The sequence below is a fragment of the Trachypithecus francoisi genome, unplaced genomic scaffold (genome assembly GCF_009764315.1).
Source record: "Trachypithecus francoisi isolate TF-2019V2 unplaced genomic scaffold, Tfra_2.0 Lachesis_group5, whole genome shotgun sequence".
In the NCBI taxonomy this organism is placed as follows: domain Eukaryota; kingdom Metazoa; phylum Chordata; class Mammalia; order Primates; family Cercopithecidae; genus Trachypithecus; species Trachypithecus francoisi.
The window spans coordinates 81,367,096-81,384,825 of NW_022681470.1; the positions used below are offsets into that span (position 1 = coordinate 81,367,096).

The following is a 17,730-nucleotide window of genomic DNA, read 5'->3' on the forward strand; positions in this document are numbered from 1 at the left end:
TGGGATTACAGACGCATGCCACCACGCCCAGCTAATTTTTGTATTTTTAGTAGAGACGAGATTTTGCCACATTGGCCAGGTTGGTCTCGAACTCCTGACCTCAGGTGATCCACCCACCTCAGCCTCCCAAAGTGCTGGGATTACAGGCATGAGCCACCGCACCCAGCCTCTATTCAAGTTTTATCATGAGATTGCAGCAACAATTTAGTCACATTTTCAGGCTTCACTTCTAATTTCAGTTCTCTCGCTATTTCCACCATAGCTGCAGGAGAGGAAGAGAGATGGGGAAACAGCAACCAGTCAGAATACCTACATGTATTGATTACATTTGCCATCTTATATGGGCATGATTGGTGGCACCCCAAAACAATTACAATAGTAAAATAAAGATTACTTATCTGCCGGGCATGGTGGCTCACTCTTGCAATCTCAACACTTTGGGAGGCCAAAGCAAGGAGACTGATTGAGCACAGAAGTTCAAGACCAGCCTGGGCAATATGGCAAAATCCTGTTTCTACAAAAAAATACAAAAATTAGCCAGGTATGGTGGCACACACCTGTAGTCCCAGCTACTCAGGAGGCCAGGGTTGGGGGATTGCTTGAACCCAGGCGGTGGAGGCTGTAGTGAGCCATCATCCTGTCATTGCACTCCAGTCTGGGTGACACAGTGAGATGCTGCCTCAACAAACAAAAATTACTGATCACAGCTCACCATAACAGATATAACAATAATAAAAAAGTTTGAAATATCATAGGAATTATCAAAATGTGACAGAAAGAAACAAGGTGAATACATGCTGTTGGAAAAATGGCACCAAGAGACTTGCTCAAGGATTGATACAAATCTTCAATTCATTTTTAAAAACGCAATATCTGAGAAGCACAAGAAAGCAAAGTGTAATAATACAAAGCATGCAGACAGGTGCCGTGGCTCACGCCTGTAATCCCAGCACTTTGGGAAGCCGAGGTGGGTGGATCACGAGGTCAGGAGTTCGAGACCAGCCTGGCTAAGATGGTGAAACCCCGCCTCTACTAAAAATACAAAAATTAGCTACCCGGGAGGCTGAGGCAGGAGAATCGCTTGAACACAGGAGGCAGAGTTCGCACTGAGCCGCATTGCACCACTGCACTCTAGCCTGGGTGACAGAGCAAGACTCCATCTCAAAAAATAAATAAATAAATAAAGGAAAATAATACAAAGCATGCTTATCCTTCAACGTGTATTTCCTAAAGACGTTGTCTTATATGACCATAATACAATTATCCAAATTGAAAACTTTAATATGATTACAATATCATCTAATATACTGTCCATTTTTAAATTTTGCCAGTTGTTACAATAATGTTCTTCAGTTATTTCTCCCTTAATCCAGGATCCCATCCAGGACCACTCATAGATTTAGTTGCCATATCTCTTTAGTCTCCTTTAATCTGCCACAAACCCTTAGTCTTTGTCTTTCGTAACGTTAATACTTTTGAATAATTTATGGGCCAGTCATCTAGCGATGTCTACAAACGCAACTCAAGTGGTTTTTTTTCATGAATACTACATTATGCTGTGTCCTTGTCAGGGTATCATATTAATAGGCATATGATATTGGCTTCTCCTATAACTGTGATGTTAATCTTGATGCTTTGGTTATGATGGTGTACACCAAATTTCTCTATTGTAAACTTTCTTTTTTTTTTTTTGAGACAGAGTCTTGCTCTGTTGCCCAGGCTGGAGGGCAGTGGTGGGCTGACAGTTCACTGCAGCCTCGAACTCCTGTGACTCAAGCAATCGTCCCATCTCAGCCTCCCGAATAGCTGGGACCACAGGTGCTGCCACTACATTTGGCGAATTTTTTGTATTTTTTATAGAGATGGGGTTTCTTCATGTTGCCCAGGCTGGTCTCCAACTCCTGAGTTAAAGTGATTCTCCTGCTTCAGCCTTACAAAGTGCTGGATTACAGGCATGAGTCACACGCCTGGCCTTGTAAACTATTTCTTTTAATCTTTGTAAGTAATATATAATTTATGGGGAGTTATTTTGAGACAATGTAAATATCTTGTTCCTCATCACATGTTTACCTCCTAGTTTTAGTACCTTTTGATGATTCTTGCCTAAATCAGTTATTAGAATATAGTTCATATATGATAAAATTCATTAAAGCATATAGTAATTCAGTGGTTTTTGCATATTCATACGGATATGTAATCATCACCACTAATTCCAGAGCATTTTTATCACCCCAAAAATGAAACCCTTCACCTGTTAGCAGTCATTTCCCCACTTCCCCCAGCCTCTGGAGACCACTAATCTACTTTTTATCTCTATGGATTTGCCTATTTCAGACATTCTATATACATGCAATCATACACTATGTGGTCCTTTGTGTCTAATTTCTTTCACTTAATATGTTCTCACGGTTCATCCATGTTGTAGTTCTTATTGATATTTTACACCTTTTTATTTGCCTAAATCAATCATTTCTACGATTCCTGAAAAAATGGTGGTAGTCTAACTACACTCTTTCCGTCTACACTTATTAGGCAACATCTTTATTATCCTTTGTCAGGAAGCCCTTTAAGAAAACTGCACAGTGAAGTTCATTTTAATAGATAGGGTTTCCTTGCTCTCAAGTAGTTACTAATCTTAGACAAAAGGGTCTAGGATGACCACCTTTCTTGGGGTTTACATGATCTTCCCTGACTTCCACTTGAAAGGTACCCTGTGAGTCCTCTCCGCCTGTTATCCCACAAGCTCCTCCCCACTCCTCCAGGTACCCCTTCCCCAGCGGCTGCAGGAGGAGGAAGTGACGCACCGGAAGTGTCCCTGTTCCCCTTGCAGTGGGGGTAAGGAATCAAACCCCCAAAATGGCGGCGGCGGCGGAGGACCGGATGGCAGAGGAAGGAGGCGGCAGCCACGGCGACGGCGGCTCCTCTTTGGCCTCCGGCTCTACCCAGCGACAGCCCCCACCGCCCCCGCCACAGCACGCACAACCGGGGTCCCAGGCGCTGCCAGCCCCGGCGCTGGCTCCGGACCAGCTGCCTCAAAACAACACGCTTGTGGCGCTGCCCATCGTAGCCATCGAGAACATCCTCAGCTTTATGTCCTACGACGAAATTAGCCAGCTCCGCCTGGTGAGGCCCCCGCACAACTCCTGCCTCCCTCTCCCCGCAGCCCAGGTCTGGGAGGGGAGGAGAAGAGAGCGCGTTCCCCGGGGAGGGATCCCCCCGCGAGCCCCAGCCGGCTATAGATCCGGGAGGGCGCCGCTCCGGTTCCGAACTCTCCCTTGGCGTCAGTCAGCAGGAGTGGGCTGGTTTCCAGTTGCGTCCTAGCTGCGGAGCTGGGGTTATTTCTTGAGGGAACTTCGCCCTGGGGGCTCCTTGCCCCCCGCCCGGAAGCGGGCCTTCTACGGGAGGGGTAGCGGAATTGGTCTTTCCACCTTCCGCCTGGCCTGAGAGTGGACCCGGAGAGGTCATGTCGCCTGCCTTTTGTATGCCGCTTCCAGCCCCCGGCCTGGGTTGGGGGAGAAAACTCAGAAGTAGGCAGATGACCCCAGCCAGGCTTCGTTTATCTTGCAAGAATAACGTATTGTTCCCCACCCCAACCACCCAAGTTTCCTTGTTCGAGAAGATTGAGTAGAGTAGGGTGGCTCAGCTGCCCCAAACCGGGTAGCGGTTCCGAAGAATTCAAACGTGTTTACTTAGCGTTAGCCCCAGCGCCTTAGTTGACCACTAAAGTAGAGCCTTGGGAAATGACCATTCCTGCTTTGCCTCATCCTAACGCTTCCCACCGTAGTGAAGCAACTTACCCCTTGACGGATTTTTTCTCTTTTGCAATTTATTTTTAACTAGTGATTTACGCCCACCCACCTGCTTTAGGAGAGGTTTCTTTATACCTTAAAATCACAATAGTTCAGTCCATGATTTTTAAAAATAATGAATTTGCCATTGGGCTTTTACTTCACTCCAGAGGTTTGACTGAAGGTGTGGTGAATGTTAGTTCAGTTAGATATTTTGCTGCCTTTCAGTGAATGTATCTTTAAGTGGTAAATAAATTGAAGGAGGTGGACATTTTGAAATGATTGCAAACCGATTCTATGGAGAAGCTAAATCTGTGCTGGGAATTGTTTTTAAGAGGACAAAGGCATATCTCTGAATGTGCTGTGTATAACATTTTCTTATTACTCAATATGCTATATTGTAGGCTTACTCCTTCAGTTTCAAGTGGATTATAATTGCATTTTTAAAAGAAATCATAACTTATTTGTAAAAGAGAGCTTATAAATATTAATTCAAACTGATGACCAATTTTTTTTCTAGTCAACACAGCAGTTCAACCATGCCAGTCTGCAGGATGGAAAATTTCTTCAGCTGAAAATAGATATTTCACAATTGATTGCCTCTGAATTTCCAGAACATTTTCATCCTAGAACTTCATTTAGAATCTTAAATATTCCTTCAGATTTTTACAAATGATGGCGTTTAATCAAAATTCGCGCTGTACATTCATGGTGTTGGGGAAATTGGGCATATAACATTTGTTTGAATTGAACCATTCAACTAGACAATGGCTTGGTAAAGCTTGGAATATTCACAGTTCTGTTTTGTAAGTGTTGAGAAAAACGGAGTTTTGTTTGTTTGTTGATCATATTACTATTTTTAAAAAATGTAAAGTTGTAGGGGGAGCAGGGAAACCAGTCTGTCCTAACCAGAGTTAAAACATCCCACAACTTATGAATAAATGACATCTCTGTCAGGTGAGATATTCAGCTGCATTCTTAATTTTTAAGCAGTTCTCTGGCCTTTTAAGGTTATAAATTTATAATTTCAAACTCAGATTTTTCATAAGGAGTCCCTTCAGTACCATTGTCCACCCCCAGGAAAAGATTCTGCCCCATTCTACATCTGCAAATATGATTTTTCAGTGATGGGGAACTGTTTTTCTTTACTTAAGACTAATGGATAATTCTTGAATAGATTAAATGGATAATCTTTTGTGGGGATTTGGAAGTGTCTTTGCTTGGAAGGTACAATTCAGGTAACGTTATAAAAGAAAGATGTTCTTTCTTGCCACTAGGTGTCAGCATTAATTTAATTATGATCTTTTCTGAACTTGCCCGTCAAGAGAGTGCCTAAGTGTACTGTACATGCCTTCTTAAGTAGCCATTTATACCTAAAGAATCGTTTGCAAAAAATCAAGGGACTTTAGTATATGCTGCTATCTGACATATAAGTTACATAGTTCTCTTCATTGTAAGTTTATTTTTTAGTGGAATTAAGGCTGGATATGCTTTGAAGGGGGTAATATTAAGAACAGAATTAGTTTTCATTAAGCTAAATGTCAGCTATTAGGTAGCTAGTGAGCTAGTTTATATATTGTTCAGGGACTTTTTTCTTCCTTCTCAGTTTACTTGTCTTATTGGGACCTCAGTTACAACTATGCTTAGCACCTAATGTAGACAACAGGTACACAATCCATGTACTTATTACTCTGCATTTTCTTTAAAAGTTTTGCTCTAGGCTGAAATTGCTACAATAACATTTTTCGATTATTTGTACTGTTTAGTTGATAATAATCTTTGTTTCCTCTTACCATGAATAACTGATTTCCAAGGGACTGTGTGAATGCCTTTTTAAATTGGATTTTTGGCTGGGCATGGTGGCTCACACCTGTAATGCCAGCACTTTGGGAGGCTGAGGTGGGCGGATCACCTGAGGTCAGGAGTTCAAGACCAGCTGGCCAACGTGGTGAAACCCCATCTTTATAAAAATACAAAAATTAGCCAGGCGTGATGGTGGGTACCTGTAATCCCAGCTGCTCGGGAGACTGATGTGGGAGAATCGCTTGAACCCGGGAGGCGGGGGTTGCAGTGAGCCGAGATCGCCATCTCAAAAAAAATAAAAATAAATTGGATTTTTATTTTATTTTTTTTTTTTGTGACAGAGTCTTGCTCTGTCACCCAGGCTGGAGTGCAGTGGTGCCATCTCGGCTCACTGCAACCTCCACCTTCCAGGATGAAGTGATTCTCCTGCCTCAGCCTCCTGAGTAGCTGGAACTACAGGCGCACGCCACCATGCCCTGCTAATTTTTGTATTTTGTAGAGATGGGGTTTCACCATGTTGCCCAAGCTGGTCTTGAACTCCTGAGTTCAGGCAATCCACCCACCTAGGCCTGGATTTTTTTTATTTCATTTTATTTTATTTTTTGGCCATTGACTATTGATCAAAAGATGTATCATGAGTCTGGTGGTTTCACAGAAATTACTCCTTAAATATTTGACTCCTCCAGTGTAAAATTATTTGGCTAAACACAACCTTTGAAATGACAAAACATGTACTTTGAGTTGTTTTTCCAGTAAAACAGACAAATTTGTGCTGATGCAGCATTAGTATGTCACCCAGGCCCCCTTGGCAGGTGGGTGAGAGACTTTGAAACAAATGGCAAAGGTTAAGAAGTGAGAGCCTGGCCGAGTGCGGTGGCTCACACCAGTAATCCCAGCACTTTGGGAGGCCAAAGTGGGCGGATCACTTGAGGTCAGGAATTCGATACCAGCCTGGCCAACATGGTGAAACCCCCATCTCTACCAAAAATATAAAAAATTGGCCAGGTGTGGTGGCACACTCCTGTAATCCCAGCTACTCGGGAGGCTGAGGCAGGAGAATCACTTGAACCCGGGAGGCGGAGGCTGCAGTGAACTGAGATGGTGCCACTGCACTCCAGCCTGGGTGACAGAGTGAAATTCTGTTTCAAAAAAAGAAAAAAGAAGTGAGATCCTACCTTCGGGAGCAGATCAGAGCTAACTTTGAACCTATGTAACTTTGGCTCATGAGCATTATATTCTCACCTGCTGAAAAACAAGTATAGGGAGCTTTTTAAATTATTTATTTATTTTTAATTTTTGAGACAGGATCTCCCTCTGTCGCCCAGGCTGGAATGCAGCGGCGCGATCACAGCTCACTGAAGCCTTGATTTTGTGTATTTTTTGTGGAGATGAGGTTTCTCCATGTTGCCCAGGCTGGTCTTAAGTTTAAACTCCTGTGCTCAAGTGGTCCGCCCACCTCAGCCTTCCAAAATGCTGGGATTACAGATGTGAGCCCCTGCACAGTTTAAAAAGGGGAAAAATTTTTTTCTATTTATTTAAAGTACAATATAAAAAGGGAAAAAAATTATCCTGTTTCAAACACTGCATTATATAATTTTACCTGCCCTACAGGAGGCTTTTAAAAGATGTTTTAGAGAGATACTATCAATTTTTTTCCTCTGCGGTTCAACTGGAGCTCTTATTTTAATTGAAATCCTCTTAGTGTTTCAGAACTTGAATTTGACTAAAGGTTAAGTTGAGAATTCTTGCTTATTTTCTGGAATGAATTTTCCAGTCAGCGACAAAATACATAAATGCGTGCTTTTGTCTCAAGATATTTCTCTGGAGCACTTTAGCTAATTAAATCTGTTACCTATTTATAGTTCCTTTCGCATCTTTTCTTCAAATATGTTAGAAAATTTTAGTTATAGAGTGGGTTGGTTGGTAGGAAATATGAAGGAAAATGAAGAACCATTACTTCTTTTTTTGTTTTTGTTTTTAAGTAGGCAAGCTGTCTTCATTGTGTCTCTCACTCTGCGCAAGAATTCTGTTTTTTTGGGCTGAAGACACCTTTACACTTTTAAAAGTTATTGAAGACCCAGAGAACTTACCTTGGAAAATTCTAGAAAACACAAGAATACACAGAACATATTCCATTAGCTGTCAGAACAATAATGTCAGCACATGTCATATTGCTTCTGGAAAATTCCACAGGATACTTGTGAGAGAATGAGTGGAAAAGGCAAATAACTTCTTGGTACTCTGAGAATCTGAGAATAGTTTGGTCTTGCAAACCTCCTGAAATGGTCTCCGGGACCCTGGGGATCTCCCACTGCCCAGACCACACTTGGACCACTGCTCTGTATTGCTATATTCCAGAGAATACACTCTATTGCTGATTTTTTGTTTTTTTTCTTCTGCTGTCTCTTCAGGCTGTTGATTTTATTAATGAGTGCATAAGTACAGGTAAGAAATTATAATCTCTTGGGGGCAGTTCATTCTTCCTGTTCTCACAAAGTAAAGAGGTTCAGTCAGTAACTCTGTCCACTGGATCGTCATCAAGAAAAAATATACGTACCTTCCTTGAGCACACTTACACAGCACCAGGATAACAAATGCAAAGATGGTAAATATGAGTGTTGAGGTTAATTAGGACTTAATCAGGAAAGACCTCCTCAAGATAATAAGTTTTTATCCAGTTAATAAAGGTAGAAGAAGAGCATTCCCAGCAGAAAAAAACGATGTGTAAAGTAATGAAGTGATTGGAGAAGAATGACTTAGAGGGATTCAGATAAGCTTGAATTTGGATATGTGAAATTGTAAATGTTCTAGATTAGTGGTCAGCCGTCCTCCTATCCCCCGAGCTTTTTTATTTCACAGACCAGTCAGATTTAAGAAACTGTTTTTGAGAACCTCCAGGGTTGACAGCTTTTGGTGGGTGGAGCAAATAAGGGCATTTTAAAAAACAAAACAATTTCCATCTCTTATCATCATTTCTTAAAAGACACCAGATATATCTGCATACCTTGATAAACTGAGTAGTATGGATTCTTACAAGATTGAAGAAGATACTATGTTAACAGGATGAGCTGTGCATATAAATCCAACTTCATAATTTTTGAGATTGGGAGCAAAAGATAACCTTTAATAGAGATTATCCTTAAACACCTATTTCTAGTGGCCGGGCGCGGTGGCTCAAGCCTGTAATCCCAGCACTTTGGGAGGCCGAGACGGGCGGATCACGAGGTCAGGAGATCGAGACCATCCTGGCTAACACGGTGAAACCCCGTCTCTACTAAAATATACAAAAAATTAGCCGGGCGAGATGGCGGGCGCCTGTAGTCCCAGCTACTCGGGAGGCTGAGGCGAGAGAATGGCGTAAACCCGGGAGGCGGAGCTTGCAGTGAGCTGAGATCCGGCCACTGCACTCCAGCCTGGGCGACAGAGCGAGACTCCGTCTCAAAAAAAAAAACACCTATTTCTAGTATCTTGTACTTAAGATTGATTGAAACAAACATCAAGCTCTTCAGTTTCCTGAATATCTTGGGCCTCTTCAAACACATGCTTTTTCCTATTTTCCCTCTCCTAGAAAATGTTTGTACCTTTGGCATATACCTCTTTCTGTAATTCTTCTCTGAAGTTTATGTAGGTAATATTTCTAAGTTTCCATTGCATCATTTTTGCACTTACTACATTGGAATTATCATTGTGTAAGATGAACAGAGAAACTAAATATTTATTTCTTTATTCTCTCTTCATCTTACACAATGATGAATACATTTTAAAACTGAGTTCCAGCTGGGCACAGTGGTTCATGCCTGTAATCCTAACACTTTAGGAGACCCAGGTGGGTGGATCACTTGAGCCCAGGAGGCTGAGGTGGGAGGATTGCCTGAGCCCCAGGGAGGTGGAAGCCTCAGTGAGCCGTGATCGTGCCACTGCATTCCAGCCTGGGCAACAGAGGGAGAGCCTGTCTTAAAAAAAAAAAAAAAAAAAAGGGGGGGGGGGCTTCCATTACAGTATTTCCTTAATTCTAAGATATAAGAGTTTCATATTTAACTTTTTTGAAATCAATGCATCTTGATCAATTTGTATGTATATTATCGTGGTGGTACCTTTTTTTTCCCCAGAAAAGTTGTTATTAAGTTATTAAGTTGGTAACATGTCTCTAAGTCTCTACAGCGTCTTAAAATTGAAGGAGTTGAGCATATCGTATTTCAAGGCATCCAAGAAAAAAATGCCACCAATTGTAATTCTAAGACATTATGTATCGTAGGTCTATTCCACTGTCAGATGTTTAAAAATGTGCATCTTAGAAACAGTTAAAACTTAAAGAAATAATTTTTTTTTTTTTTTTTTTTTTTTGAGACGGAGTCTCGCTCTGTCGCCCAGGCTGGAGTGCAGTGGCGCGATCTCGGCTCACTGCAAGCTCCGCCTCCCGGGTTTACGCCATTCTCCTGCCTCAGCCTCCCGAGTAGCTGGGACTACAGGCGCCCGCCATCTCGCCTGGCTAGTTTTTTGTATTTTTTAGTAGAGACGGGGTTTCACCGTGTAGCCCAGGATGGTCTCGATCTCCTGACCTCGTGATCCACCCGTCTCGGCCTCCCAAAGTGCTGGGATTACAGGCTTGAGCCACCGCGCCCGGCCAAGAAATAAAAAATTTTTAAAAAATAGTCAGTTAAGACAAGGCTGGGCATGGTGGCTCATGCCTGTAATCCCAGCACTTTGGGAGGCTGAGACGAGTAGATCACCTGAGCTCAGGAGTTCGACACCAGCCTGACCAACATGGTGAAACCCCGTCTCTACTAAAAACACAAAAAATTACCCGGGAGTGGTGGCGGGCGCCTATAATGCCAACTACTTGGGAGGCTGAGGCAGGAGAATCACTTGAACCCGGGAGGCGAAGGTTGCAGTGAGTGGAGATCACTGCATTCCAGCCTGGGCAATGAGAGTGAAACTCCATCTCAAACAAAAAAGACTTGATATTAAAGATTAAACAGGAAAATCACGTTTCACAAATGTATAGCCTGTGTGTCTTGCATTATTAAGAAGGACCATGGTAGCACAACAATTCTAAAAACAAAGAAAATTTTTCATTACTGACCACAACCAAGAAAACTACATTTATTCTCTTATAGTAGAACAGCAAGTAACAGGAGCCCAAACTATATATCTTTGTTCTTCAGTGATTTATTCTGTTCATTCCCTTTTGTCTTTATGGTATATACTTTTTTAATCTTTCAATGCCCTGATAGTTTTTAACATAGTCATCATCTTTAGGCTCCATATATTAGGCTTCAGGATTTTATGTTACTGTCTTGGGTAAATTGCCAAATTGCTAGGATTTTTGTTTGGTTGTAGTCACTGAGGAAATAAAATTTCTTCCCTTTAGCTTTGGGAAATTATTAAAATATGCCTAAATTTAGAGCTACACTTTAAATGAGATAATTTGAGTTATAAGTTAGCATACATTATCAGCAGCTATCATTAAATTGCTTGCCCTGGGGCAATTTAGTATATTTCTTTTTTCCAGATGTGACTTCTTTCTGAACCCTAAACAAAAGATGTGTGATCTCTTTTGGTTTTTTGTTTTATTTTTGAGATGGAGTCTCGCTCTGTCACCCAGGCTGGAGTGCAGTGGCGCGATCTCGGCTCACTGCAACCTTCACCTCTCAGGTTCAAGCGACCCTCCTGCCTCAGCCTCCCGAGTAGCTAGGATTACAGGCGCCTGCCACCATGCCCGGCTAATTTTTGTATTTTTAGTAGAGATGAGATTTCACCGCTTTGACCAGGCTGGTCTCGAACTCCTGACCTCAGCTGATGCGCCTTGCCGAAAGATATATGATCTTTTGTGTTTTTGTGCTATTGGTTAGTCAGTGCTCCTTGAACATTTGAACATACAGGAAAACTACCACATTAAATACTGTTCTTTCCTTACAATATTGCCTAATGTTTAAAATAATTTTTCTTTTTTTTTTCTTTTGGGATGAGGTCTTGCTATGTTGCCCAGAATAGAGTAGTGCAAGTGTGATCATCATATACTACAGCCTCAAACTCCTGGGCCCTAGTGATCCTCCCACCTCAGCTTCCCAAGTAGCTGGGAAGCTGGAACTAAAGGCCCATGCCTCTGCACCTGGCTATGCTTAAAATCTTTTTGATGTTGGCTTGTGTAGTGTTATTCTAATTTGTCTGTCTTTGTGACCTCCTATTCTCTAATCTTTTTATCAGCTTTTAATTATAAATGTCAGTTGAGGCTCCGTTTATAGGCCTTTTTTTTCTTGTCTTTCACTTCATTTGGGGTCCATGTACATTTATTTCACTATCTCCAGTGAAATTTCCAGAACCATCTCTTTAGTCCTGGTAAGATAGTGCTTGCAGAAAATAACCAAAAAGATGGGTAGTCTTTTTCTTTTCTTTTCTTCTCTTCTTTTTTATTTATTAAGTCCAACTTCTGCAGAAGGGTGGTCATTCTCTTTTTTTTTTTTTTTTTTCTGACACGGAGTCTCGTTCTGTCATCCAGATAGGAGTGCATTGGTGCAATCTCAGCCCACTGCAACCTCCACCTTCCTGGTTCAAGCGATTCTCCTGCCTCAGCCTCCCAAGTAGCTGGAATTACAGGCACCTGCCACCACACCCAGCTAATTTGTATATGGGGGTTCATCATGTTGGACAGGCTGGTCTTGAACTGCTGACCTCAAGTGATCTGCCCACCTCAGTCTCCCAAAGTGCTGGGATTACAGGCGTGAGCCACTGCTCCTGGCCATTCATTCTCTTTTTAAAGTTACTTACCTGATTTCTCAACTCAAAACATGGGAAATTTTATTCCTCTCAGCTTGGCCCACACATCTCACATGTCTTCGGAAGTGGTTTGCTCACTAACGGTTTGTTCATTCTAGACTTTGTGCCTTTGCATACACCATTACATCTAACTTAGCATTCTTTGCCCTCTCCTCCTTCAAAGCCTGATTCAAATCTTCTGTCATATGAAATCTTCCTTAGTTGGGCCTATCCGGTTATTTATTCTTACTCTCATCATCCAGTCAGTACTTAAATACTTATGCTAGTCAGCGCTCATATTCATTTGAGTTTATAGGTTATTGAAAGATATCTAAACCCTAGAAGTTAGCTAGATCCAGTGCAGCAAAACTAGTAAAATAATTTTGACTGAACCTTGAAAATTGTTACAGCAGTGATTGACTTTAATTTTTGTCTTTGTAAATATATTGCTGATAAAAATTATTTCTCTCAGAAATTATCAACAAGGTTGTAGAGTCTACAGAGACAAGAAGTGTTTTTCTACAAGGTTGTGTTACAGGGTACCTCAGTTTATTTTTAAATCCACTATCTACTCATCTGATGATTTAATGTATCAAATAGGCTGGGTGCAGTGCTCAACGCCTGTGATCCCAGCACTTCTGGAGGCCAAGGCAGGGAGATCACTTGAGGTCAGGAGTTCAAGACTAGGCTAACCAACATGGTGAAGCCCTGTCTCTACTAAAAATAGGAAAAATTAGCCAGGTGTGGTGGCAGGCATCTGTAATCTCAGCTACTTGGGAGGCTGAAGCAGGAGAATCGCTTGAACCCAGGAGATGGAGGTGATAGTGAGCCGAGATCACACCACTGCACTCCAGCCTGGGCAACAGAGCGAGACTCCCTCAAAAAATAAATAAATAAGTAAAATAAAATATCAAATAGTTTTAACAACAAAACATAGTTTTTATAGTCCCCAGTTTTTATTCCCCAGAGGAACCACTTTCAAGTCTTTTGGCTGATTTTCTTCTATTTGATATTGTCTGTTAACTTCCAAATAAGTTGAGAAGTTAGCCCTGTTGCCCTCATTTCACACACATAGACACTCCCTTTTCTTTCCTTCAATAACATAATAAAAGTTTTTTTTTTCCCCACATGAAGTTCAGTACTGGTGTTTGTGGTCATGTGATTATTCAGGATTGGAGCACTGGTTCTCAAAGTGTTGTCCAGAAACCCCAGAGAGGTTTCCAAGATCCTGTCACAGGGTCCATAAGTTCTAAAGTATTTTTCTTATATAGTACTAAGGTTTTATTTATGTTTGGCATGCTCATTTTTTCCACAATTATACATGGAGTTTTCCAGTAGCCACGTGACATTTGATGACATGATGGCATCACACTGATAGCTAATGAAACGTGCACTTGTGTGTTCTTGCGTTTTCCAGAATTTTCTGAGGTAAGAATACCTCAATTGATTGAATGCAGAGACAGGTATGAAAGTTGACCTGTGTTATATTAAACCACATATCAAAAAGCCTTTCAGAAATGTAAAATAAGGCTAATCACTAAATGTTTTGTTTTGGAAAAAAGTTACTTTTCATTAAAAGCAGTTACATATGTTGATATGCACTGGATTTATGTCTTTTTTTTTTCAGTATACACTGAACAAATACTGAAAACTGGTTTAGTTTAGTTAGAAATAGATTCTACTGTATTTTAACATATTGGCCAGGCAGGGTGGCTCACACCTGTAATCCCCACACTTTGGGAGGCCAAGGTGGGTGGATCACCTGAGGCCAGGAGTTCAAGATCAGCCTGGCCAACATGGTGAAACCCCATCTCTACTTAGAATGCAAAAATTAGCTGGGCGTGGTGGCCCGTAACTGTAATCCCAGCTACTCGGGAGGCTGAGGCAGGAGAATCACTGGAACCCGGGAGACGGAGGTTGCAGTGAACCAAGATCACGCCACTGCACTTCAACCTGGGTGACAGAGTGAAACTCTGTCTGAAAAGCAAACAAACAAACATTACTTATTAGAAATTACTGGCCAGGCACGGTGGCTGACACTTTTAATCCGGGCACTTTGGGAGGCCAAGGCTGGCAAATCACAAGGTCAGGAGATCGAGACCATCCTGGCTAACGTGGTAAAACCCCGTCTCTACTAAAAATATAAAAAATTAGCCGGTCTTGGTGGCGGGCGTCTATAGTCCCAGCTCAAGAGGCTGAGACAGAAGAATGGCGTGAACCCGGAAGGGGGAGTTTGCAGTGAGCCAACATTGCGCCACTGCACTCAAGCCTGGGCGACAGAGCGAGACTCTGTCTCAAAAAAAAGAAAAAGAAAAAAGAAATTACTTTGTACTTAAAGTTTATTGTGCTTTAAATATCTGGTTTTATTATTAGAATATTAAAGGCTTCTCGAGCTTCAACCCAGTTTGCCAGAATTTTTGTCAGCCCTGTGTTCTCAGGAGAAAACAACTTACATCAAGAGTTTCATCAGCATTTCGTTTCAACAAACATTTGTTGATCATTTGTGCTTGCATGAGATGGAAAGAAGCATAAGACAGCTCCTAACCATATCTTGTACTACAACATCTACCCCATATGGTGAGAATTAACCTTAGGTTGATGACTCAGTTGCTGCAGAATCCTTGAACCTGGGAGGCGGAGGTTGCACTGAGCTGAGATCATGCCACTGCACTCCAGCCTGAGCAACAAAGTGAGACTGTCTCAAAAAAAAAAAAGGTACATACAGCAAACTGAGGAACGATAGTAGGATACAGAGAGCTTTAAGCCATCAGTTATGAGTCTCTGTTAATTGTCTGTTATTAATTTGGTTATTGATTTTTGTTGTTCTTTTTTCTCCCTGTAGGTTTGTAAAAGAATGGACTTGGTCTGCCAGAGAATGTTGAATCAGGGATTTCTTAAAGTGGAGAGGTACCATAATCTATGTCAGAAACAAGTTAAAGCACAACTCCCAAGGTATGTTGTGGGTGGCAATGACAATGATATACAGCTGGTTTTGTTTGTTTCTTGACTTCTTTTTTTCAGTCTCATGGTTTATATATTGCTTTCCAAGTTTTTATAGCAAAGGGCACAAAGATCACAATGTGATTTCTGCAGTGGTTTGTCCATTCTCACCGTTTCTGAGCAACATTTTACTGGAGGTTCTAGCCAGAGAAAATAGGCAAGAAAATGAAATATAAGGCATTCAAATGGGAAAAGAAGAAGTAGAACTCTGTGTTCACAGATGATATGATCTTGTGGATAAGGAGTGCACTAATTGATTGTTAAAGCTAGTAAACCAGTTCAGCAAGGATATGGGATATAAAAATAATATACAGAAATCAATTATGTTTATATACACTAGCAATGAACAATCCAAAAAGGAAGCTCAACACATTTTATCATAGTTTCAAAAAGAATAGAATACTTAGTAATACATATAACAAAAACACAAGACTTGTATACTAAAAACTACAAACACCATTGAAAGAAATTAAAGAAGACTTAAATAAGTGGAAAGGCATTCTGTGCTCATGGATTCGAAGACTTCATATTGTTAAGATCACAATACTCTCCAGATTGATCTACACATTCAGTGTGATAGGGGTTGACAATAAGGTACAATATGTTTTGTTTGTTTCTTGACTTCTTTTTTTTTTTGTAACCCCTATCAAAAATTCCAGCTGTCTTTTTTTTTTTTTTTTTTTTTTTGAGACGGAGTCTCACTCTGTCGCCCAAACTGGAGTGCAGTGCCGGATCTCAGCTCGCTGCAAGCTCCGCCTCCCGGGTTCACGCCATTCTCCTGCCTCAGCCTCCCGAGTAGCTGGGACTACAGGCACCCGCCACGTCGCCCGGCTAGTTTTTTGTATTTTTAGTAGAGACGGGGTTTCACCGTGTTAGCCAGGATGGTCTCTATCTCCTGACCTCGTGATCCGCCCGTCTCGGCCTCCCAAAGTGCTGGGATTACAGGCCTGAGCCACCGCGCCCGGCCCAGCTGTCTTTTTTTTTTTTTTCCAAAACTTGATACACTGATCCTAAAATTCCTGTGGAAATACAAGAGTGTGACAATAACCAAAGCAATTTTGAAAAAGGAGAGGAGTATTGGAGGACTAACACTTCCCACTTTCAAAACTTAGTACAAAGCTATAGTAATCAAAGCAGTATGGCACTGGCATAAGGATAGACTTGTAGATCAAAGAAATAGAGGCAAGAGTCTGGATAATAAACGTTATATTTTTAATCAGTTGATTTTAACAAGAATGTCAAGATAATTCAATGCGGTGAGAATAGTGTTTTCAACAAATGATACTGGGACAACTAGTTTTCTTCATGAAAATGAATGAAGTTGGACTTCTTCCTCATACTGTATATCAAAGTTAACTCAAAAGGGATCATAGACCTAAGTGTAAATGTCAGCACTATATATAACTCTTAGAAGAAAACATAGTAGTAAGTCTTCATGAACTTGGATTAGGCAGTGACACCAAAAGCACAAGTAGCAAAAGAAAAAAATTAGGCGAATTGGACTTAAAATTTAAAACTTTTGTGGCTCAAAAGACACCATTAAGAAAATGAAAAGACACGCCGCAAAATGGGAGAAAACATGCACAAATCGTGTATCCAGATTGTATGAGGAACTCTTACAACTCAACAATAAAAAGACAAACCAGTTTAAAAAAGGGTAAAGGGGCCAGGTGCGGTGGCTCACGCCTGTAATCCCAGCATGTTGGGGGACTGAGGTGGGTGGATCACCTGAGATCAGGAGTTCAAGACCAGCCTGGCCAGCATGGTAAAACCCTGTCTCTACTAAAACTACAAAAATACCTGGGCGTGGTGGCGGGCGCCTGTAATCCCAGCTACTTGGAGGCTGAGGCAGGAGAATCGCTTGAACCCGGAAGGCGGAGGTTGCAGTGAGCCGAGGTCGCACCACTGCACTCCAGCCTTGGCGACAGAGCGAGACTCTCTCCAAAAAAAAGGGCAAAGGATTTGAATAGACACTTCTCCAAAGAAGATACGTAATAGCCAACAAGCACATGAAAGGTGCTCAACATCATTAGTCATCAGGGGAATGCAAATCAAAACCACTACAAGGTTTATATCCACTAGTGCTTTATATCCACTAGGATGGCTACAATGGAAAAATGTTGGGGAGGATGTAGACAAATTGGAACCTTCATATATCAATGTTGGGAATGTAAAATGGTGCAGTCACTTTAGAAAACAGTGTGGCTCGGGGTCAGCAGATCGAGGCCATCCTGGCTAACACAGTGAAACCCGTCTCTACTAAAAATTCAAAAATTAGCCAGGTGCAGTGGCGGGCACCTGTAGTCCCAGCTACACGGGAGGCTGAGGCAGAAGAATGGCGTGAACCCAGGGGGCGGAGCTTGCAGCGAGTGGAGATCGTACC

At 41.6% G+C, this 17,730-nt stretch overlaps 1 protein-coding gene across 1 annotated transcript in view; it reads left to right on the forward strand.

The window, feature by feature from the left end:
- Positions 1-2,819: 2,819 nt before the first annotated feature.
- The window catches only part of FBXO28 (F-box protein 28), a 44,617-nt gene continuing 29,706 nt past the window's right edge, over positions 2,820-17,730 (forward strand). The window contains exons 1-2 of the mRNA XM_033199662.1: positions 2,820-3,123; positions 15,190-15,299. Coding sequence (XP_033055553.1) covers positions 2,857-3,123; positions 15,190-15,299 — 377 coding nt within the window. The 5' untranslated portion in view covers positions 2,820-2,856. The remainder of the gene's footprint in view (positions 3,124-15,189; positions 15,300-17,730) is intronic.